At 43.8% G+C, this 25,044-nt stretch overlaps 1 protein-coding gene across 1 annotated transcript in view; it reads right to left on the reverse strand.

Moving 5' to 3' along the window:
• ADAMTS3 (ADAM metallopeptidase with thrombospondin type 1 motif 3) overlaps window positions 1-25,044 on the reverse strand; it is a 57,996-nt gene that overhangs the window by 17,782 nt on the left and 15,170 nt on the right. Inside the window, exon 4 of the mRNA XM_063415256.1 lies at window positions 19,073-19,229. Within this exon, the coding sequence (XP_063271326.1) occupies window positions 19,073-19,229 (157 nt within the window). The remainder of the gene's footprint in view (window positions 1-19,072; window positions 19,230-25,044) is intronic.

Here is a 25,044-nt window from a genome sequence, read left to right on the forward strand (position 1 = left end):
CTGCAGCTACTAAAAAATTCCATTCTGCTATTCTCAAAGAAAGGAAACTAGGCCAGTCCATCCTGTCACCGCCTCCTGAGCCTTATTTTGAAATGCACCTTTTGAAAAACCAGCAAAGAAAAAAAGAATCGTTTAGTTCAAACGCACATTCCAAGCAGTTCCAATATAATTCTCAGTGATTTCCACACAAATCGTGTACGTGCAATGTTTTTGTGGCACTGCCGGTACTGCCTAATTGTGAGGGATCAGCAACAGAAACCACCCAGGTCGTCAGGGCTAAGATATGATGACAGGATGTTCTCATTAGGTTCTGGGATGTGCTGGAACTCGTGTGCTTTGATTTATTAGGTCCTTGAAAAACACAATTGTGGTAAGTTACACATTCTCCCTTATCTTTTTTGAAAAATTGCCTGAAATTGCCTTTTACTCCAGAAGCACCAAATGACTTTCTACCACTACCACAACAGTTCTGTGGCATGAAAAGAATGTGTCCTGTTCTAAGGTCCCTGCCCCAAACCCCCTTCCCATGTGGAACACCAACACTGGGACCTGCAGTCTTGCCTCTGCGATTTGGATCCTTAATATTGTCACTGTCTCTGTAGGAGAGTTTGTTGTTTGCTTAACTGCTGCCAAAACTTCTGCTTGTTTGTTTTTGGGGGCTGAGGGAAAAGTTTGTCTCTGCAGCAACCCCAACTGAGCCAGCTGGCCATAAAAATACACAGTTTTGCTTGATGTTTCACTCTATGTTCAAGGCTATATCCATGAAGTGCTTCCAGAAGCCCCTGCAGAGCGTCTCTCTGGGATATTTCACAATAAATAAATATTATCTATGAACTTTTGATAACACAAAGCAAGCCAGCTCTGCTGCTGCAGAAACACAGTGCAGTTACACAAAAGAGAACACTAGATTTAACATTTCCCTCAGGGCAGATGGAAGAAATTACTTGATCATTAACAAAAACCAAACCAGAAAAACTCAAAACAGACTGCAAGTCAGAGTCACTGAGGTCAGAAAAGACCCTTCTGACCATCAAGTCTAACTGTTCACCCATCACCTGGATGTCATCCACCACGTGAGGATGGAAGTGCTGCTGCATCTGTGAGTCTTGGGATGTGGCAGATAAGGTTTGGTGATGGTGTCACCTCTCATAAAGGTGTCTTGGAGTCACAGGAGGTGTTAGCAGAGGACAAAGACACTAAGGCATTTCCTAATGGAAATAAAAATGCCAGCAAACAAGTTCAGACGCAGCTCCACTTTCAGAACAGTTTCACCACACTAAGGAATGAAGAAAAGAGAGAGAAAAAGTTCTTGTGACTTCACATGCAGACTTCCTGAGATGGTTGAGCTTGGAGAATTACCTCTGTTTATGTTCTCTTCCAGCGGGACCTTTGGAGTGACAGTGACTGGCAGAATGACAAACAAACAGGGATTAAAGGAGGGTCTGAATCGCAAGGCTGCAGGATTAGTCACGAAATGCATGAACCCCATGGGCCACAAACACAGACCCCATCTTACTTTGTTCTTACACTTAAAAGAGCAGAGGAAACATTCTGGAGTGCCGACTGCTTCCATGGAATATGTGCTTCTCTGGTACCTGAGCAGTTCCAGCTGCAGAGTGATTCTGGGAAGGATGGAAGATTTCCTGCACTATATTCCTTGTGCTGACATCACGGGAAGGTTCTTCCCTTCCACGCACCATCAGCAAAAACAGCTCTTAGCCCTCATTTATACCAGGGCCCGATGCCAACGACACACTCAGGGAGCCACGTAGAAATGCATAATCCTCTATGTATTTGAATTACATTTAGAGCCAACTCAGGATAAACTTTTCCAATAGAAAAGGCTGGAATTTTACCCTGTAATTTTCTTGTCATCACTTCCCTCCCTGGCATGAGGCTTTCTAGGACTGCAGGTTATCCTTACCTGGCAGCAAACACACACAGAACAAAGCCAGAACTTAAGGAAACTATAATTAAATAGGCCTGAATTTAGGTCAACTATTAACTGTTCTTTTTCCATCCCATGACCAGAAACAAACAGCAGTGAGGAACGCCAGCCTGTTCCAGAGATCTCAGTGCTGAAGAACACTCCCTGGACAGCCTGCAACAGCTCTGCACTCACCTGATTCATGGTGAAAGTGCTTTTAAATCTGTGGAAATTTAGTAGGGACAGTGCTGGTGGAACTGTTGCTGTAAGTCTCTAACAAACAATCAAAAGAAGAGGAATAAGGCTCAGGATCAAACCGAACTTGTTTGGAATACAGATATTGCCCTCTAATAATCGAAAGCTGAGGGAGGACACTGGACAAGCAGAGAAGAAGCCACAGAGGCTGCTCTCTGCACAGCCATGGACACACCAGCACCTTGCCTGGCCACCCCTAATACCAGATCACAGCTCCGCGCTAGCTTAACACAGCCTCAGGACTTGCCCGGCCTTGCCCTGGCTCATCTGCTCTGCACCTTATTTTTAGCTGGGCTTTAGCCCTAACAACCAACTTAGCCAAAAGGTAGTTATCCTAGAACTACAAACCATGTCTCCTGGGATTCCTGCTTTCCCAGTAGCAAGAAATCCTCCCATTCCCCATTTCTTTAATTATTTGGCTTCTCTATATATATAGCAGGAATTCCATCATAATTTTATTTTGGAGGTACAGGTGATTTGGTGGTTAGTTTTGTTTGTGGAATTTTTTTTTAGAACAGGTTAAAAAATATTTTTACTACATGTCATTATTCAAAAAACTTAATTATGGGTAGGGCTGGAGTTTGGCTTTGACCCTGAATTTTGAAGTATGAAAATGTATTAAAAACAGTTTCTTGACAATTCCAGGTCTTTTACCAAGACATTATTAAGCTCTTTCTTCAGTTTAGCAACTTACGCATATAGCTCAGAGATTTTAATAGTAATAAACTGAATTTTTCTACTTTATTCCCAGGAGAACATTCTGTTGGGTAAAGGCCAGAATTTTTTTTGCACGTGTAAGGAAGACTTGAGCATTTGGGTCAGGCATTTTAGGAGACCTGAGCGACACCTTCTGCTGGTGCTTACATACAAACAGAGGACATGTAGAAGCCTGTGGGTCACATATTGGACACAATAAACCAAGCAAAGCCATCCCTTTGTCACTTTACACCACACCAAGTTCTTCAATATCAATGGCTCTCTTTAACCACAGCTGCAATAAAAGGTGAAAAATAAAAAGGAAAAAAATGCCTGATTTTGCAAAATCATCATCTGTATCAATGACTAAAAGTATGGAAAAAGCATTTATAGAGGCTCGGAAATTTGGTTTGCAGGTGAGGAAAAAGTAAGTCAGCAACAATGTGCAACCTGGCCCACTGCTGAGGTGCACACCTGATTACCTGGGATGTGGAACCAAACCCAGTTTGGGTATGGGAGGGCTTGATTTTACAGCTCAGACTGGCCAGGCTTTAATCTCAAGGTTTCCAGTTCTTAAGAGCATCGAATCCATGACTTTCCCAGTCAGACACTCACCCAGGAACATGAGAGAGCTCTCCATTAACAACCTTAAAAGCACTCATGCCTTCGTGTATGATTACATCAACCCAAAAATTATTTTTACTTCACAAAGGAGTACTCTGAAAGCATCCTTGGATGCCTGCCTGGAATAATGCACTGTAAAAGGACAGAACAATCCAGAAAAGGGGGTACCCACTATGTTCTGAAAGCACAGGTTCCATTCATAATTTATCTGCTAATTCAGAACTTACTGGAAGAAGAAATGCTAGATGGCCTGAGCTGTCTGCATTTTTGGGCAGCTTCCCTGAGATGCCAACAGTCTTCACAGGAATTCCAGGGTCTAAACTCTTTAGGCAGGTATTTTCAGCACCAGAACACTACTGTGAGCTTCCAATGCTTGAGGAAGTTGCTTCGGCAGAGATGCAGTCCCCACAGTGCTCATTAACTAAGTCATTACAGCAAGGCCTTAAAATTCTCTCCCTCCTTACTCCCTCGTATCTGACACAGCTTCTGCCAGCTTCCTATTTCACAGACCCATGGAGTGGTTTGGGTTGGAAGGGAGCTTGAAGCCCATCTCCTTCTGCCCCTGGCCATGGGCAGGAACATCTACTAGACTAGGTCGCTCTAAGCCCCATCCAACCTGGCCTCGGACTCTTCCAGGGATGGGGTAGCCACAGCTTTCAGGGAAAAGGTAGTACAAGAATTTTCAGTGGCAAGGACTGGGGCAAATGGGAGTTGTTTCCACAAAGGGCACTAACTACTCCTTGAGTTTTTCATTTCTTTGGGATAAAGGGAGAGCTGTGTTTACATGCAGCTGCTTATTTTTCAAAGCCGTGTAAGGAATGTGTTCCTAAACATGTGGGACCTTTTACTGCCACAGGAACTGTGCAAGAGGACACGGCCCGACTGGTGATCCTCTGCAGGCCCAGTCACAGCCCTTTTCATCAGCAAGCAGCCCACTGCCCACTGTCAACAGCAATTACCCTCTGATCACCACTTTATCTGCCCTAAGCCTCTGAAAGTCAACAAAGCCTGCTACACTGTCCAGACACAACAGCAGGACATCGGGACAGAGCCCAGTTCCCTTAGAAGGGGATTATTCCGAGCAGGGAGCTGTGCCTTGCTCACACAGCCACCCCATCCCCCCCAGCCCTTGGGAATGAGGGATGCAGCTTGACAGCTGCCAAGGAAGGACTTGTACAAGCTACCAATGTACAATTTAATACTTTACCTAAATACTCTAAATGTATGCTCTGGACCAGCCCCACAAATGGTGTAAAATCCCCACGTCAGAGGCCTGCCACTCCGATCCATGCAAAGGGGAAAGCTCACCCACCACGATCTATGTAAGGGGAAATCTCAGGAAAGAATCTTTGCCCTTTTCCAGTACAGATTTGCTTTCTCCTGCCTGTGGAGAAGCCAAAGAGCTTGTCTGAAGGGCTTGTCTGGGCAGCCAGAACTACTGTCCAGCTGGAGAGCGGAGCCACGAGCTCCTGAGGCAGCTAAGCTTTTCCATTAGAGTAACTACCAACAGTGAAAATACACTGTAAAAATCCAAGGGAAGAATGCCAGTGGTGGCAAGGTGGGGCACAGCAACCTGCTACTACAAAAATGCTGACAGACACCAGTGGCAACAGTGGAAAAAACAAAAAGGTACTTTAAGGGTTTTTTCCTGTAAACGAAAGAGACACAAACATGCTTCTCACTGACTTGCTCCAAGTCCTCCTGAACCTCTGAGAGATAGAGCAGACCACTACCACAACAAATTAAGGACCAGTTAACACTGGAATCTGGGTCCTGCCTGCTGCCTTGGCAGCCCTCCCTTGGCCTGTATGTGTGATGGAGCTCTGGAATCTGGATAATCCATCTAGAGGTCACTGGCTGGAGTGAACATGTGTCCTGTTACAATAAAACACAGAATCATTGACTTGTTAAGGTTGGAAAGGGCCTTTAAGGAGTCTCAAGTCCAACCATCTGACACCTGAAGTCTAAAAGGCCAAATGAGAAATTGAGGAGGGAAGAGATTAAGCTCTGTCCAAGTTCCAAAGCCAGAAGTTTTGCCCATAAAGAAATCAAAGATTTTTGACCTAATTGGGCCTTAAGCCACTTCTTTCCACCTCTCACAAAGGGTTCACAGAAGACATAGAACGGGAAGAACAGCTGGGCCTGGTTCCATTCTAAACTGAATGAACCTCTTTACAGGGACAGAAGGCAAAATTATTCTTCAGCATCCTCAGTGTGATTCCCATGTATGGCCACCAGCACAGGTAGAAACCAAGGATGTGAACACCGTGGGGAGACTCAGCTATCCCATGGCTTCTGCTGAGATCAGTGTGTAAAGGAGACAGCAGAATGGAATTCACAGTAATCACTCACATAAAAGGAATAACTGTGTGTGTAAAACTGGCAAAAAATGTGGGAAAATTCTTATGCAGCTCATATTACTGAGACAAAGAGAACTTCAAATGCCCTGCCAGTGATAGTGAGTCACAAAGTGTGCGGGTGTGCAACAACGGGTCACTTCCTTCCAATGTCTTTCTCCCCTGTTACTCGATAATGTAGCTGAAAGCATAATTGTCCTTAATTGCTCAGTTGGCACTAAGTGGATTCCAACCTTCTGAGAGGACAAAGTCCAACAGCTGGGTTTTGGAGCCCAGCCTTCTGATGAGCCTGTGCACCTGCAGTGACACGGGCCACGTCCAAGGCAGGGCTCCTCCACCGCTGCAGCTGACTGCCAGGCAGCAGCAGAGCCACGTCTGCACACGAGAGGTTCCTTCCCACCCAAAACATCCCAGGACTCCACAATCCTATCATACATATACACTACATTTGGGTAAATACATTGGATTACAATATTTAGATATTAAGGCAAACGTGAAGTTTTGCAGAGTTTCATTTGCCCATCAACCCTATCTCAAGCTGAAATCCTTAATTTTTTAATGAACTCGTACACAAGAACTGGCTGAATGAATGATTATGGAGTAATATTTTTTGGAGGAATTAAAAAAAATACATGAAGCAAGCAATTAGAAATACATTCCAGCTAGCTGTGCTGGGTCAACAAATTCTGATTTCTTCATTGAAAAATAGTGTTCAGTGTCACACAGGCAGATTTTGTGAAATCACAGAAAGTCAGTCAAAGCTGTCTCCCAGTCAAGTATTTTCTGGAAGGGAGGATTTTAAAACTGGAAGGGCTGACAGGGAGAGAACAGTCCTGAACTCAAAGCTAGCTCTCAATTCTCCCAATTTCTTATGGAGCAGAACCTCACCTACCCACAGCACTGTCTATAATTACACAGAGTAAGTGTGATGCACTTACAAAAACCACACGGCCCCACACTAGACATACTGACATCACACTATTTTTCGTGAAGAAACTCAGCAAATAGGCAGCTTAGGAGGGTTGACTTTCACTGTCACACCACAGAGCTGGTCTGCAAACATGACAGTCCCATCTACACTTTCCTGTGCCCATTGAGGGGGGAAGAATTTTCTGCAAGGCCCAAACACCGGCTCTCAGGAACTGACACAGAATTTTTTCATTATGGATTCACCCCCCCTTAATACTTTCCTTTTTTCATATAGACACTTACACAAAGAAGCACTTTTTTTCCTTTCCACCTCACCAAATTCCTGCGAGCGTGCCAGCCTCGCCTGCACCTCGCACAGATGTGTTATGAATCTAACTTGCACTGTTTCCACACAGAATATTTTGATCATTCCCCTCTCCTTTTCCCCATCCCAATCCCGTCCAAAATAGCACAGTCATAATCATAAATTCTCCTGTTCTGACCTAAAAGACCATTCTTGCAAAGACTATTTCTCTTGAAAAAGCTGTGACTAAGGAGAAGGAGGTTTTCGTCAAGGTTCATCCCTGCCACGGGAGGTGAGGCCTGCTGGAAGAATCTTCCATTGGGAATTAGTACTTCTTTCTATCCAGAAGCCACCTTCTCTCTTCTGACACTCAAGAACACTCAGATAAAACATAAATTTCCTACTATGTGCAAATTAATTCAAATAAATTAATTCAATAAGTAAACCTCATCACAAAGTGTGAGTATCCAAAATGTCATTTATTTGTAGAATGACACTTTACCAAGTGTTTCATGCCCCTTCAGTAGCACTCTCTCAATGAAGCTGCTCTCAAATCCAAGGAATTTTCCTGTGAGAGGAGAGCTGCCAACTTTCCCTCTTTGGTGAGCAGGGTCCCATTCTTGCACCTCTCTCCATTTCCTGCACAGTGTTGCTTTAATGAGCCCTCCAGTCTGGTGGAAAGCTAACAGAGACAGCAAGAAAAAGCATAATAATAAAAAGGAGAAGAACCTGAGAGGGGAGAAGATTTAGGAAGAATTTTCCATTGAATATACAATGGGTCTGACTAGAAATTTGACAAAAAAGGAAACAGTTCTCCTCTGCAAAAGGAGGGAAAACAGCCCAAGTGTTCAACTTAGACACATAGAAGGACCTCTTAAGCTAAACAATAAATTTAATGACTTAGAATTACAAAGAAGAAATGCTTAGTCAAATATTGTTTTGCAGAAAACGCAGCAAGAAAGACAGTCCTATGCACCAAAAGCAATCAAGAGTACGATTTTCAATCCCATCACCCAAAAATGCAGCCTTCATCTTGGATTCAACCCCTAACTAACCCCTAAAGGCAAGCTTATCCTGTCTCTGGATCCCAGTTCGATAGGGTGGTTGCAGTGGCTGCACTCCCAAAGGAGGATGGCAGTGGGAATGATGCGAGAATTGCAGTCCAACGTGTGAGAAAGGCTGTTCAAAATTAGGAGACAACAGAATCAACCAATGTAGCAGAAGAGCAGAAAAGGCACAACAGCAAATAATACCAAATTTAAAAAGTGTATCCAAGCATTAGTCATGGATAATAAGCCTTTCTTTCTCGCCACATGGAATTTCAGCCATTTCTCAAAATTCCACTGGCATAAATATAAAGGAAAAGCTCCAACTATAAACTGTCACTGAATGCTGTTGAACCCGGGCTCCTGCTTTTTTTTCCATGAATGCACTGTAAGTCAGCATTCCAAGAGCAACAAATGTCTCCAAGCCCAAGCTATTTCCCAACAGTCCATGGACCATGAGACTGTCCAAGATAACAGCAAAAATATGCACAAGGCCATCCTACCCAGATACCCCATCAACAGAGGAAGGGGGTGTCCCAAAATCTCAGGCTGATCTGCACAAAGGGGGTCTTGGGTTGCGACAACAAACAGCTTCAAATACCCAGCTGAGCACAAAGATCACTATACTGCTGACCTGAAAATCCTGAAAAACAAATAACATCCAAGTCATTAGTGAGACAGAGTATCTGCTTGAGATTTGCGAAGAGTGATTTGGATAGAAGCTCTGCCACTGTGGAACAGCCCCTTCCAAACTGTGGGCATCAACTTACCCACTTCTAGCTGGGATAGTAAGCTGCAGTGTCTTTGAATATCTCACTCAAGCTGTAAACATAATTGTCATCCCAAATAAGCCTTCACAGAAGATGCTGAAAGCAGCTTATTATGTCCCAAGTACCTAAAAGGTTTCACAGATGCTCTTGGTTGTCCAGTCCTGCTCTTCCACAGAAAAGCACCTGAGGGAACTCACACTCCAGCAGCGTAGCTTTCCAGTTTCTCCCTGGCTTTCCAGCTTCTGCCTCAGCTTCCCTGGCATTGAGACACAATCCTATCTTTCACTTGTACAGCGACTGCAAAATATGGAATTATATGAAGATACTGGCAGCTGGAACATCTCTACACTGTGTCATCACCTGTGAGGTTCAGAAAAGGGATGCTAAATTCAATGCAGGGAGTTCTCTCTCTTTAAAGGAATTTAATTTCATGAGGCTTTAAGAATGGAGACAGGGCAGCTGGAGGCAGAGGACTCTGGATTTCCATGAAACCTTACATCTGATGAACAGCTGTGAGTCAACCTGCACGGCAAAGGTTCAAGAATACAAGTGCTCAGCTTTAAATCCTACAGATACAGACATGGAATGACCTGTAGGAGACATTCCTGGCTTTTCTCCATAACTTCTTCCCTCAAATGCCACAGGTTTCCTCTTTACATGGGAACAAACATCCTAAAGAAGTGGTGTTAGAGGACCTGATCAAGAAACAGGCATTTGGGGTTTAGTGCCTAATGAATTTCTTTCACTGTCAGAAATTGAAATTCTAAATGAGCCTGGAGATAGAAAGAGAACACATCTGCTCACTGCAGTGCTGGTGAGACTTTCCTAATAACGATGCAGATGTTTCCAAATGGAAGTGGAATACCCAGACAGCTTTCATGGTCCCATTTTTCCAAGCAGCCTGACAAACTTCAGATGTAAAAAAATAGATATGAATGATGATTCTGTCTTGCCAGCCAAAAAAAGAAAGCATGTTTGACAAAGAGCAAACAAAGCAGATCTGAGGAGGTCAGAACTTCATTAGCCTTCCTTCAATTAAAGTGTCTAATCAACCCCCACAACATGGCACTGTGCTGCATGAGCCCTCAAAGATACTTTTAATTGATTTATCTCCTCTTGTGTTCCCTATTAAAGAGCATTGTTTACTAAAGGAGGACTGATTTTTACTTCTAGCAGTAAATGTGCTCAGCATCAGAAACTTGTAAGCTTTGAAGTGCTGGAAGTAACGAAACTATATTGTTACTTATTCTTGGCAGGAAAAACTCTGATTAAGAAAAGGGGCTTGAAATAAATCAAGAATCAACTCCGTAAAACCAAATTGAAAAATACCATTAAAATACCAAAGAAGAGGCTCAAATTCATCTGCTTGCAAATTCACTTGTGATCAGGAATAAAAAGAACATGGAGTTTGCTATGGAAGAACCTGAGGAGATCCCAGGGATATGGTGTGCCAAAATTAATTACATTTCTGGATATTCACGGCCTGGTTAGAATGGAGCATTCAAAAAGTAAATAAATAAGGTGATAAATTAGTCTGTGAACTGGATTTTTATTGCTATCATAGATCTATGGAATACAGGGCTTATGATAAAAATCAACAAAATCTGTGATGCTACTTGTTACATCATCTGTGATGGGATCAATTACAGTTTCTTCATAAGCCACAAAGTATAATGAGTCACCCTTTCACTCTAAGGTACTTCTCAGGAGTTTTTGAAACTAGTTTTGCCACTGATCAAATGAAAGCAAGAGATATACTTGGAATTGCTCTCAGTCTAGAAGCACCAGCTGAATTTTTCATGTTCAACAACATGAATTTTAAGTAAAATTTGACATATTTGCTCTAAGTTGTGAGGAAACATGGATCAGAATGCAGTTTGAGCGTCCTTGGCTCAAAAAACCCCAAGAAGAATCTTCATCATCAAATCACAAATACTTAAAGGCAAATGAAATTCTACATCCAGAAACAAAAGGAAAAAAAGACACTAATTTCCAGCTGGTTCCTAATTAGCTCCCTAACTTGGTTACCAAGTCCAAGGCCTAAGTGAAAAGTAAATCACTCTTTGGCAGAGCAGCCTGCAGTCATCCCCAGTGATTCTACTCAAGATACATTTAGAGCTCCTAAGAAAAATCCTCAGCATCATCTTCTCTTCCCCAGGGTTCTCTTCTCCTGGGTTACAGACACCTTCCACTATCCCAGATTGCTCCAAGCCCCCTCCAGCCTGGCCTTGGACACTTCCAGGGATGGGGCAGCCACAGCTTCTCTGGGCAATCTGTGCCAGGGCCTCACCAGCCCCAGAGGGCAGAATTTCCTCCCAATGCCCCATCTAACCCTGCCCTCTGGCAGTGTGAAGCTGGTCCATGCTGGAGACTGCAGAAATCCCCAGACCCACAAAACTTCACTCTCTGCTTGCATGGGCCTTCTCAAATCCCACTATACCACTCCACAGCACTTGGAAACACAGTGCAGAAGAGCCTGGACAGGAGGGAACAGGGCATATACTAAAATTGATAAACTACTACAGCATTAACTTGGACTTGAAACGAAGGAAACACGTACAAACTTTTCAGGCCCAGAGGTTATTTTGATGCTCAAGGGCAACCACAGATCCATCACTGATTCCCACCAATCTGACTTCTGTAAATAATTAACAGTGTTCCTATTACCTCTTACTTTAATACCTCTAACAGATTTATTGTCAAGGAGAGAAAAGCACAACTACTGTTCCTCCTGAAAATTGTGACTTTATGTTCTCTGGAGCTATTAGTGAGGAGAACTGGAAAGGCAGAGCAGAGCTCTCCATTAAGAAAAGAAAGCACAAAGTTCCTTGGATGGCCTTGCATCACCTGTTTCTGTTTCCAGAAGAGACTCAAAAAGCTCAGTTTACACAGTCTTTAACCCTGTTGCAGTTGAAAATGTATTATCTGAAAGATTTTATGTAGTATTAGGATTTTGCACAAGATGATCAGTGTATTTGGCATTTTTTATTCTAATTTGCAGGAATGGTGTTATTATTTGATGTCTGTAGGATAACAGAACACAATTATTTGGCAAAATGTTATTCAAACTCAGGGATAAGGATTTTGCATTTATGGCTACAGGATAGTAGTTTCATACAAAAAGATAGCCCTTGCTAAGCAAGTGTGCATTTTCACACACACTTGCAACCCATCACTCCCTGTCCTCCACGGAGGATGCCAGTGTCTGAATCCAGCTTTCTCCAGATATCTAGGTCCACTGTTAGGCATCCTAAGCACAGAGATGGGAGAAGAAGGAAAATCCTACAGTTTCTATCCACCTGATGGACAGAGCATGTTGCCAGGAACAATGGGAAGGACAAACCCATTCCCTGCAGGCAAGGAGGCAGCAGCCTGCTTGTTACCTGGGTGGAGAGGTAAAATGCCAAAGGAGACTCAAGGGCATGCCTCCTACAGACAGGTCCCCAAACTTTTCAAGGGAATGGTTAGAAATAGGCCCTGCCAATAACGCTGCAAAGGAAGACATACCAACAAAATTCTTCCTTTGGCTACTCATAAAGTTCAAGCCAGCTAAGCTCTTCATCCCTCCCCAGTTTCTCTTCCCAAACCACATAGTATTTGATGGAATCCAACACAGATTTCCCACAGGTCAGCCTCTCCCTGTCACCACACACCAGAAGTCAGCTTCGCTGAGACATCAATTCCCTCCTTTCCAACTCTAACTGCAGACTCAGACTTGTGTGACTTTTAATAACCTCCAGAACCCTAATTATCTGGCTGATCCTGTCCATGCTATTGGAATACTCCAAAGAATGATTAGGCAAAGTATTCTGGAAAAAAACCCCTCTATTTTCTTAGCAAACAACAGCTGGGTCATGCTGTTACTCTGCAGTGTTTTACTATTGCATTTTGGAAAGATTTATGCACTTGTGTAACCCAGAAGTGGATCTGAAGAAACTCAGTCCACTGGGAGGAACGTGAAGTACGAGGCTGATGTTCTCATGTTAGCAATTTCCATCCGCATTCCTGTCAGCTCCAGCTGCTCAATTCTGTGTCATCCCACATACGACAAACCAGACAACTTATCATTTACTTATTATCTACACCACGTTTTGAAGGGATAAAGGGAAGGGTGTATTGAGCTCTGGGACATCTTTGACATCATGGGCCACAGCAAGAATTACTCCACAGTAACCCCACATGGACCTCACCAAAAGCAGGAGTATGGCACCCAAATTGCTCATTTGAAACACACCAGATGCATTTTCCTTCTCTGTCATAAATCACGGATGCCACATCTCATCCAAGTATTTTCAAAGATATAAATGAATTAAATTGCCCTTAGTTTGGATTCTTAAGCTGTTTCTAGAATCTTCCTATAAATTCATTCAGCATCAAACCCATTAAAAACCAGGTGTCTCACAGTGGGGAAAAATGCTAAAACTGCAGAAAATTCAGGAGGAGAAAGTCCAGCAAGAGTCTTACAGTATGGAAATTACTCTTTTCTGTTAAGACACAAACTGCAGTGTTTTAGTTAATTTTCCCATCAAAAGCCTGCTGTGGAACACAGACTGATTAAACAAGGGTCTTTGCTCCCAGTGAAAGAGTCTCTCGGTGCTCTCATTTCAGTCCTAAATTTGTAGGATGTGCATATGAAACACAGCCCCCACAAGCTGTGGGAGGATTCATTTCCTCTGGTTCCTGACCTCTAATTCACATAAACTCCCCCTGATAATGCAGCTCTTCTGATTCTCATTCCCATATTCTCAGAGAGTGCCATCCTGCAAAAAGCACTTGTAACCATCTCATGTGCACCTTTCTGATCAAACTCAGGGTAGAAATAAGCCACTTCACATCTAAGCAGGGAACCTCAGTACTACTTACATGCGCTACATGGACCACCCAAGGGTGATCCTCACCTCGGCATGTCTCTCCCAGACTACTTTGAGAATGTCATCTATAAACCAAACAGGCTCCTTCACATAGCACCAGCTGCTTACACAATATTTAAAAACATCTCCTGTCTGTTAGCACCACTGTTGATTGAAAGTTTTCTTCTTCCTATGCAATTTGGGGGCACAGGGAGTTTTTATTGGAAAACAGTATGAGTCTTGGAATGGCCACAAGCTGAATGTACTGCCCTGTCTCCATTTTTTCAATTTGTTCTTCATATAGATTTTTCTGTGTGTTTTACTACTCTGGCGCTGGGTGCCTGCAGTTGGAATGAAGCCTTTATTCTTGGTTTTATTTAAAAATCATTTTCCTTTGTTATTGCCAAGAACAGAAGACGACTTAAGCAGATGGATGTGCTCTCATCATCAGGCACAACCTCCCCGACACAGACAGTGCACATCAGTCACTTCACAGCACCTTCTGATCCATTCCTGCTCAAGCTTTTCTTTCTTAAAAAAACTGTAAGCTTTTGCTCACTATAAAGCCTGTGTTTCCTTTTGCTTCCTATACATCCATCACCAACACTCCTTTTCCTTTATACCACACCGTGCTCCTCCTGTTCTATTTGATTATTTAAGCAAACAGTTATCTGAAAACAAGTGAAAAAATCCAATCTGACAAACTATATTCAATGAAGAACTTCAGAGAATCCACTTGAGCTTCAATTTAAGAGAAGCAGGCTAAATTAAAAGCAAAGGCTGCAGAAACACTGAACAAAGAACAGGATGTCCTTAGACAACGCAGGTTATTGCCTTGCCATCAATACAAGTTATTGGTGGGCCTTTCTTGGGGGTCTACTAGAGAGTTGGAGTGAGACTTTTGACCAGCTATTAGGAAGAAATTCTTCCCTGTGAGGGTTGTGAGGCTTTGGCAGAGGCTGCCCAAAGGAGCTGCCCCATCTCTGGAAGTGTCCAAGGCCAGGCTGGATGGGCCTTGAAGCAAGCTGGGATAGTGGATGGTGTCCCTGCCCATGGCAGGGGGTGGAGAAAGATGATCCTTAAGGCCCCTCCTAACCCAGACCATGCTGGGATTCTGTGATTATACAGGAATGTCCATACTGAACAGAGGATGTTACACAACATGCTGTAATGAGTCTACACAGAAATCATTTCCCTCTTCCCCATTGTTCTGATGCACAAACTTGTGTGGTAAGCTGTGCAGCATCAAAAATATCCTCCACCAGAGCACAGGTCATGAGAAACTCTGGTGAGAAAGAGTTCAGACACCCTCCAGCACGACAACGTCCCTGAGAACCACTAATGTGCCTGGGGAAGTGCAGAGGGAGGTCTCCCAAGCAGGCAATAGTCTTCCCATTCTTCTACCTTCTATTTCAGGGTTTCATTCCCAGGCAACCAGGAGCAATTCCCAAATCATTTCTTCCTCCTACATGTTTCCCACCTGGGACAAAGACACTTGAAGCCAATGCCATAGCAACCCCATCAGACACACAAGCACTTTGGTTCTTCAGGGAAAATGAAAATTCTGAAAGGAAGCTAGGAGATAAAGGCTCCTACTCCTTGTTTCCCACTGTTAGGAAGTAATTACAAAAATACTTTCATCTCAAGTGCTTGCTGGGTGAATAGGTTGTCATTTAAAAAATACTATGGTGTGAAGAGGAGGATGAAACAGGAAAGCTCTGAGTACATTACCACACTGTGTAACCACTAAGCTCAGGGTTGGTTATCACCATTTTCCCATACAAAAGTGCAAAGAAAAAATGATAAATGAACAAAAAGGAGGAAAGATAAACTGAATACTCAGTTATCAGATCAAGCAGCACATGATCCAAACCCTGCCTCATCATCCCACTGATGTCAGTTTGAGTGTTTCCACTGACTCCATCGGACTTGGATCAGGCGTTTACGTTTCTAAAACACAGCCTGGGTTTTATTTTACCGTACTCCTGAGCCGAATTCAATAGGACTTGCACAGAAGGCCAGCTAGGTGCAAATTTGATTGTAAATTCTACAGGTTCTTTGCCTGTTTCTCTTGCATCTTGAGCGCTTTCAAGGAATAAGGTTAATGATCACACATTTCAGTGATGTTTCTCAGCTTATTAACAGGAACAGCTTCTTTCCATCCCACACAGACAGAGTATTATCATTGTTATACCTCCAAAACCTCCCAAACTCAGGCTTCTCCTGAGAGCATTTCCTTCCATTCCTGAGTAAAAAGCTATTTTGGTGAGAAAATCGTAAGGATTTATTTAAATCATGTTTTAACATGACAGTCTCATACACTGTTCTATTTTCTTCAGCCCTGTCTGCACAGCTCATTTGTTCTCTGTCCCTCAGACCTTTCACCCCCAACATGGAGACTTTGCCTTTGTTTCTTTTTACCCTTAAGGATAAGTATTTTTTGATTTAAGAGACATTACTTGGAAGTAACACAACATGAATGCTGACTACCTGTAGTACTCAACCCAAATGAGAAGCACAGATGTTCAGTGTCTTTAGGATCAAGACTTAAATGACTGGGGAAGTTGAGCTTACAAATGTCATCCCAGGGCAATCTGACATGGAAAAGCTGTCAGGAGACTGTCGTGAGTATTTACACCCATGGAGACCTCTAGACACTGTCCTGCTCTGTGATATGATTCCCAGACCAGACCTAACCAGATGCTCATCCCAGATGCTTAAAAACAAATGTCCAGTGTCACTTCCCACTACATTTAAGTGTTTTTTCAATAGCTGAGATTTCCCATGGGAGGCCTTGCCTTCCACCCCACAGAAGAGGAAGAGTTTCCTTTGTCCAGGGGAACTAAACTGAGCTCAGCACTTCAAACCAGCAAACATGAACAATCACAAATCACCAATGGACATCACAAAGACCAAGTAGCATTTTGGGTTAATAAAATGATGGTAACAGTTGGTGGTCAAGACCTATTGCTTCCCTGCACTGCCTCACCTAGCAGAAGAAATTTCAGATTCCAAGGAATACAGTCAAACAAGATCCTTTGAATCAGCAGACTGATTACCCATGACATACAAGTAGTCAATCCTGCCAACAGCCTGACAAAATACGGAAAATTATCCACATTCCTCTGATATCACTGAGTGAGAGCAGAGGCATCTTCTGAGCATAAAAGTTATAAAACTACCATTCCCTGGTATCAAAACAAGCCCTAAATATTCAGGTCCATTTATATGCAAGAGATACTGCTCACACCAAAGTGACTGAAAAGACAGAGCTATAAAAAGGCAGTAATTAATGAGGGAATCCTTCAAGGGGCCTTAACTGGCTGTGCACACACACAAAGAAAAATTCCCCACAGCATTGGGGCAGGATTTCCAATCTGATTTCTTGAGTGTCTCATGTAAGGCTTCTAAAGAAAACAGTCTCTACACAAAGTAAAGTATGAAAACAATACACATAAATTGCCACTGCCATTCCCTAAGGAGGCTGTCCAGAGCCATGGATACCACAGACAGAAATCAGCACAGGGTGCTGCTTCAGGGTGGGAAGGCTGAACCCACGCTATCCAGCAGCTTGAGGCATCCCAATATCTTCCCCAGAACCCCAGATTTCTGGTTCCCACTTAAGACAGCTCAGTGAGGCTTCATCAGAGACAGCCATAGAGGAAACAGGGAAAGAGAAGTGGGCAAGTGTGCTGACTTCCACAAGAACACCATTGGACACAAACCAATCCACAGCACTCCATAGCACTGTGATCATTGCTAAAACCTTGCTCTCAGGATGGCAGCTTTTCGACTTACAACTCCTACGCTCATTCTGTCCAATTGTTTGAGCAATGTCCAACCAATCCTCAAATGCTGTAAAATCCTGCAGGAATACCAGATGTCCTGTCAGACTGCAAGCTCCTTCCACATAGCTAGAGCTGAAAGCCTTCCTCTTAGAAAACTGACTTTTTGTAGGGAAAGCATGACACAGTGTGTTCTGTGTCATTGCTGAGAAAGGCTGTCATGCTGCTTCCAGTTTTGTAACGACTTCATCGACAACAATAATTTTAAGTACTTTTTTATCTTAATGGCTGTTTTGTTGAGTCATCTGTCATCTGTTACTGAAAATTTGGATTCTTGTGTATGCTGGCTGAACTCCCAAAGTGTGAGCAGACCGTACTCTGCATCGCTGCCTCGAGCCCAAGCACGGTGCTGGGGGAGCAAGGACAGAGAAGAAAGATGAACATTTTCATGGCATCAATATGCAGCTCATACATAGATGACTCAACAGTTCAGCTGATAGACAACTCAACCACTGCAATCATTTCCTCAGGCTCCACAGGCTTGGGCACCTTGCTTTAACCTTGGTCATGAAATCTTCAGGTTGGAAAAGCCCTTCAAGATCGAGTTCAGCTATTACCCCACCACTGCCAAGGCTACCACTAACCCATGTTCCCAAGTGCCACATCTACATGACTTAAATGCCCCCAGGGATGGCGACTCCTCCACAGCCCTGAGCAGCCTGTGTCAGGGCTTGAGAAGACTTTCCATGAAGACATTTTTTCTAATATCCAATCTAAACCTGCCCTGGTGCAACTTAAGGCAACGTCCTCTTGACCTGTCACTTTTTACCTGGGAGAAGAGACTGAATCCCACCTGGCTACAACCTCCATTCCGGGAGTTTTGACCTCCTTTCAGAGAAGGTCTCCCGAATCTCCTCTTCTCCAGGCTAAACCCCCCCAGATGCATGAGCTAAACTGGAATGGCCTTGCTGGGGTATCAAAAGGCAAGCATCTCTAGTTCTGTGCATTACAAGTACTTCTTTTATTTCCCAAACCCTTTCCAGTTTAACAACATGTAAACTCAATGTAAACACAGGAATGTGAGAAGCTGAAAGATATTGAAAGATATTGAAAGAAAGGCAGACCACTGACAGGTGCAGAGCTTTTTCATCCAGAGCCCAGAGCCTCAAAATCTTCAATCTTCAATATGCAATACCTTGGCTTATAAGGATTTGTAGTATTAAAAAGACATACAAGCAAATGGATTAAACTACATGATGATAATTATTCTCAGACATGGTAATTATTCTCAGATGGACTAACCACACTATCTTCAAAGCAGAGGGGAATTCTTGAATGTGACAAAATATATCTGGTCAACACACCTTCCTTCAGACCACTTTCACTGCAACCAGTAGAAGGAAAACAATAAATTGGCACAATTCTGCTGTTACTCAGAAAGAAACGGGGCCCAAACTTTAAACAGGAGTTGTACAGCCTCTTTGAAAAGCTTCCATAGGCTGGAGTCACCTGGAATAGATCTGCAAGCAACACTCACGGGGTACTGTACCTTCTGTGTGGACATCGGGGAGCATGTCGGTGGGATGCTGCGCTACCGCCGACCGCCTGTACACCATGTGGATTCTTCCCTTCTCCTCTTCCATTTGCTTTCCTCTTTCCAAAGGCTCAATGAAGTATTCATCCTCATCAGTTCTAATCATTCCAGCCTGGTGAGGAAGAGAGGAAACATGTCCATATGTAATTTTAGAGTCTGAAGACCCAGCCTGAGACCCTAAAAACAAATACCAAGAGGGATGAAGCACAAAGTGCCTGGAATACTACTGTAATCTAAACACTTCTTTTCCTCCAAAAATATTTCACCAACAAAAAGAGCTTGAAGTTTTCCAAATGAACGGAGACGAAGGCACAGAAGCAGGTTATGCATTTTCAAGTGAATCCTCCCTGTAAATTGTAGTGCCAACCCAGTGCTTCCTTGCACCCAAGATGGAGAGGTGTCCAGGGAGGTGCTTGGAGCATGTATTTTTCAAGGCTCCCTTGGAGAAAAGGCTGTGGTGGATTTTCAAGAAAAAAGTACGTAGTGGAAATTCTTTCTTTTCCACAAAAGCACACTGATGGAGCAATCCAGGAAAAGAGTCTCAAATCTTGGAATGTTATTAATTTTACTACTTTTTTCTTCTAAATTAATGACATTCAAAATTTCCATCCACTGAAGGAGGTAAGTTGGAATCTGTGCTACTGTGGAGTTCTCCAGAGCTGTCCTCAGGATTCTGTGAAAAAGGGAACAGGACCACCAAAATCCAAAAGCAGCCTTTGGGGCAGAGTGGCTGGAATAAACCTGCCTGTTCCCAGCACCATCTCAGCCCTGAGGCTCAGCGAAGTGGATTAACTCCTTGGCTTTCTTACAGACTTACTTCTCCCAGGGGAGAATCCAGAAGAAACCTGCCCAAGGTCCCATCAGCACCCCATCTGCATCTACCTTGCTCCCCAGTATCTGTCTAAATGACTTCTGAGCATTAACTCCTTTCATCCCTGCAGCTCTTCCTGCCCCCCTCAATCCAGAAGAAATGGTGCAGAGTGAACAGAGGGAATTCTGTGGAGTTAGAGAGATGCAATAGCAAGTGCTGCTGGAGTTTGTAATAAAAGGTAAGTGGGAACAAGGCCAAATCCAGTCTGGCCCAGGCAGCCCACCTAAGAGGGCCTCCCAGAGGACAACAAACCTTATACCCTTTAGTGGACAATCCATGGATGAAGCAAAATGTGGATTTTTTTTTTTTTTAACGTAAAATAAGCAGACAAGAATAAGGGAGTAAGAAACAATACAAAGCCTTGAGAAAATAACCTACAAGGGCCGTTAAACTAAGAAATCACTTCCTGAGCCAAAATCAACAGCATTTAAGGGGGAACATGATTCCCTATAAATATGCATGGGGTGTTTGGAGGGAAAGAGGAAAGAGTCCTTCATTCAGGGAGCACAACGAAGAGCTGTGAAGTGTCCATTAATGGCAACATTTACCTTCAGTATTAAACATTATGGGTGGGATTTCCAAAAGTATTTTAGGAAGTCAAATGCCCTGTTTTCTTCGGGTTTGCAGTATGGGTGAGGTAGTTAATTCCCAGGTGAGCTTTGGAAAGGCCACCCTCAAAATGTCAGTAATTTTGTTAAGCAGTCACACTGACGGCCATTGTCATGTGCTTCTAAAACCGATCACCAGAGAGTGGGAAAGGCTTTGGGTTGTTAAACCCATCCTACCATCCCATGGTCAACACCACAAGTTCAGAGTATGCTCTCACCTTCTGCTCCCATTCTCCATCCCAAATTCTGCTGGTATCTATATAATATCTATATATTTTTTTAAGACACACAATCTCTCAGAAAGAAGGTAATGCTATAAGTTATGTTTTTAAATTATCCTTAGTTCCTTTGTACTACAAAGAAATAGTTTTTCAAACACTGATGTGACACCCTGGGGAACCAAGGCGTTAATTAGCAGCTCTTTCTCTTAAACCACCTCTGAACATTGAGAGAACAGATCTGTAAAGTGGCTTTAAGCAAATCAGCAACACAATATGGGAATTCAAGATGCACAGAGCTTCCCTGCATCTCTCTACATGAGTTCCTTCATTTGTATTACAGACATCCTTTATCTGTCTCAGGATCTGCACACCCCTCTCTCATACCCAGTAATTTGGAAATACCACCTGCTGGGTCTTCACTGGGAAGACTTGAAATAGGGGAGATATAGGCTTAAAAAACTGAAACTTAACATGTTCAAGGCTCTACATTCATCTCCAAACAGAGCAGGCTGTCAATAAGTGGAAGCAGATTAATAAGCAGATTGGAGCTTGCTCAGCAGCAGGAGGCTACATGAAGTGGTCATACTTAGTGAGAAACAAGCAATAAAAATAACAGGAATAAACACAGGGATCTAAGGATGCCAAAATCCTCTTCCACTCCAGAAGGTGGTTCCAAGTTGTGACCCTTCAGTCACACACAGGTGAAAATATGGAGTAATAAAGCAGCACTGTGATGTTGGACTCTACCTAGAAGGGAAGCATGAGAAGATCACAGCTCTCACCAGAGTGAAGCAGGCTTGTGTGAAAGAGCCAGGCAGCTACTTTCCAATCCAAGGACACTGAAGGATTCACTGGGAAAAGGGAGAACTACCTGTGTCCTGTTCTATTGGAGAGACTATGCTCAGGAGGATAAACCTGCTCGGGAGGATGAACCTGCTTGCTTCAAAGAACAAGATCAAGTCCAACACCTAGAGCAACAGAGGAAAACACACAGAATCTGTACATCAAGAATTTCAAAGCCTGGAATTTCTCCAAATGTTTTTTCTTCCCCCTTCCATTCTTCAAACCATGCGGTGGGGCAGAAGCAGCTTTTATTTGACCAAGAGAAGCCAAGCATCGTCCACTCTCATGAGGACCAAACAGATGTTTGGGCTATCCAATAAAGAGGGACTCTGCCGTGGTCTGGTTTCAGCTTCCATCTGCATTTCCTACAAGCATCCAAAAGGGACTCTCCTTTTTTCCCACACAGAATCATGGAATCATGGACTGGTTTGGGTTAGCAGGGACTTTAAAGATGAACTTGTTCTATCCCCTGCCATGGGCAGGGGTACCTTCCACTAGCCCAGGTTGCTCCAAGCCCTGTCCAACCTGGCCTCAAACATTTCTAGGGATGGGGCAGCCACAGTTTCTCTGGGCAGCCTGTGCCAGGGCATTCACCACCCTAACAGGGAAAAAATTCTTCCTAGTACCTTATACAAACCTTTTGTCCTTCAGCTTAAGGCCATTGAAACTAAATTTCCATTCTATGGAAACTAAATTAATCAATCACTCCTACACATTAAAAATTAAATGCAGAAATACATATCTGGAATATATATGGAAAATGAGAACTACCCCAGGCGTCAGAATCAGGACACCTGGATTAATTCTCACTTTGGGCCACACACTGATCATTCAGCTTGTAGTGAAATCTCTTACAAGGCTCTCCACATGTGGGAAGATCAGTTCAGGAAGTTCCTTGTGCCATCCCACACTGTTTCAGCCAGTATCATCCTTTATTTCTCCATCCACCAATGCTTGGACTGGAGCAAAGCACTCAGCAGTCAAACCAACACAAGACTCTGTCACTCAGAAAACACTTTCTTCTCATCATTCTGTTGATGAAATTGGAAAACGTTTCCAAGGCTCTACCCCTACTCCTTATCCCTCCTATTTTCCCTGCTGGACAATCACAGGTGGCTGACCAGCTCTATCCTGCCCCTACCTAAATAGAAGCCCTATTGAAAAGCATCAAGAACTCTGTGTTCCCTCAATTTAATATCCAACCCCGGCCGAGCAGACACTGCCTCCTGCCAAGACAAACACCTGGGACCTGGAATGGGGAGGGGGCAGGTTCTGGAGACAGCCCTCTAGTCTAAACTTCTTAAGGAGTCGATAGAAACGTGCTTTTATAAAAGAGGTGCTGCCTCGTCTGAAAACACCAATTCAGCCTCAAAACACTGCTACCTTTCACCCCCTCTGTTGGCTTAAGGTGGGTTCAGTTTGGTGACTGTGCAAAACCTGCGTCACACCTACCTGCTGCTCCACTTTCCAATCCAAAGGCAAAACGCTTTTGGAGTTGCAACGAACACTGGTTGATTTATTGGAAGAAAAATAAAAGCAAAGAAGTATGCTTTGCCTGCAGCACATTTCCTTTTGCCGGCCTCCCCCAAAACTCAGCCACAGTGGGTGGACACTGATTCTAAGTTTGTGTAGCTCCAGGGTTATACCTTCAGTTCCTTAGGAGGGTATTATTTCCCATGCCACATGGGAAATCCATATTTTGGCAAGAATCAAAGGATTCTCTGGGTTTCTTTTCAGAAAGCTTCTCTAGAAGCTTCTCAAGCTGTGGAGTTTGCCCATTATGCCACGCTTCAGTTTATGCCAGTGCCTCACCATCCTCACAGGGAAGAATTCCTTCCCAATATCCCATCTAACCTGCCCTCTGTCAGTTGAAGGCAATCCCCCTTGTCCTGTCACTCCAGGCTCTTGTCCCAAGTTCCACCATGCTCACACACTCTGACAGGTCCCTCTGGCAGGGAAGGGGAAAGGCATTCAAATGGACATTCTTCCCTCTTTTCACATCTTCTGCATGTTAAAGTATTTATGGCCTTGACATATTTGGCATGTAAGAAAATACTACACATTAGAGGAATGCTGGAAAAAAGTAATATTGCAGCACTGCGCACACTTTGGAGGAACAGACGTTACTGATCCAGTTGCCGGGTGCCTACAGAGTAGGTTTGCAGATGGAGTTCCTCCTCCATGGATAGGCCCTCCAGTCTCCATGGAGGTGTCTGGGCTTTGGGAAAACACCACAGTTTTGGGGTAAAACATCCCCATTTGCTAACTCTCCAGCTCCAGCAGCCTTGGAGTGACTCCCTGTAGCACTGTGGCAGGATGGAGAAATGCCGCTCCCTTCTGGAAGCATCTCCCGCAGAGGCCGCCCGGAGCAGGCCCCAGGAGCAGCCACATCCATGCACACACACAGGCCCCAGCAGGGGAAAGGCAGGAAGGGCCTCCTGCATGACACAGATCCAGAGAGGTTCACTCCAGCAGGCCGAGGGGATCAGGGACAGAAGACAAAGGACCATGCGGAGTGCCCTGGCCTAAGTATGGGGCCAGGAGCCAATGGGCTGAGGCACAGGGGCGGTACAGAGGCAAGGGGCAGCAAACCTGTGGGGAATGAGGGATAAACAGCTGGGGAGGGCAGGGGCAAGCGGCCAACGGGGGAAGCAATGCAGGAGAGACTGGCAGCAGTTCTGCAGGGCACCACGGGGGAAGCAATGCAGGAGAGACTGGCAGCAGTTCTGCAGGGCACCATGGGGGAAGTCCTCTCTCAGCCCAGGCAAGGAAATTCTATGATACATTCTTCCAAGGCAAAGGCTGAAGTTTCCTTCCAGAGGGGATTTTTAGGGTTCCCACAATTCCCAGAGGAGCAAGGAGAAATTCCACAGCTCATTCTCCCCCTCTGGAAAATCAGTGTCATATAAAATCTATATCTATATGTGATATAAAATGTTATATCAGTGTGATATAAGTTCTAGCCCATGTTTTATCCTGGCCATGCATCTCAGAATTAAAGCAAGAGCTCCTATGTCATTTTAGGCTCCATCCTTGAAGGGTGTTGAATACAGGCAGTACAGAGTTGAGGTTTTTTTCTTACTAAGTGCATGCCAAAAGTGAGATGGCATTTATTTAGTAACATTAAACCCATTTTTGAATCACATGAAAGGTTCAACCAGAACACACCACTTGAGTCCCACAGACACCTTAATTATTAACTCAGCACCAGTTTATGAGCAATCATTAATATCAGATTTTTAAATAAAAACAAAAATCATCTGCAGCTACCAAGAGAAATCTTATTTGTTCAGAAGATTCAGAAACAGGATGAAAACACAGGAATGTTTAATATCCTCTTCCAAACCATGGGCAATACTTAGAAGGCTCTTAGACAAGCTCCTA

Source organism: Prinia subflava, chromosome 18, assembly GCF_021018805.1.
Source record: "Prinia subflava isolate CZ2003 ecotype Zambia chromosome 18, Cam_Psub_1.2, whole genome shotgun sequence".
Lineage (NCBI taxonomy): Eukaryota > Metazoa > Chordata > Aves > Passeriformes > Cisticolidae > Prinia > Prinia subflava.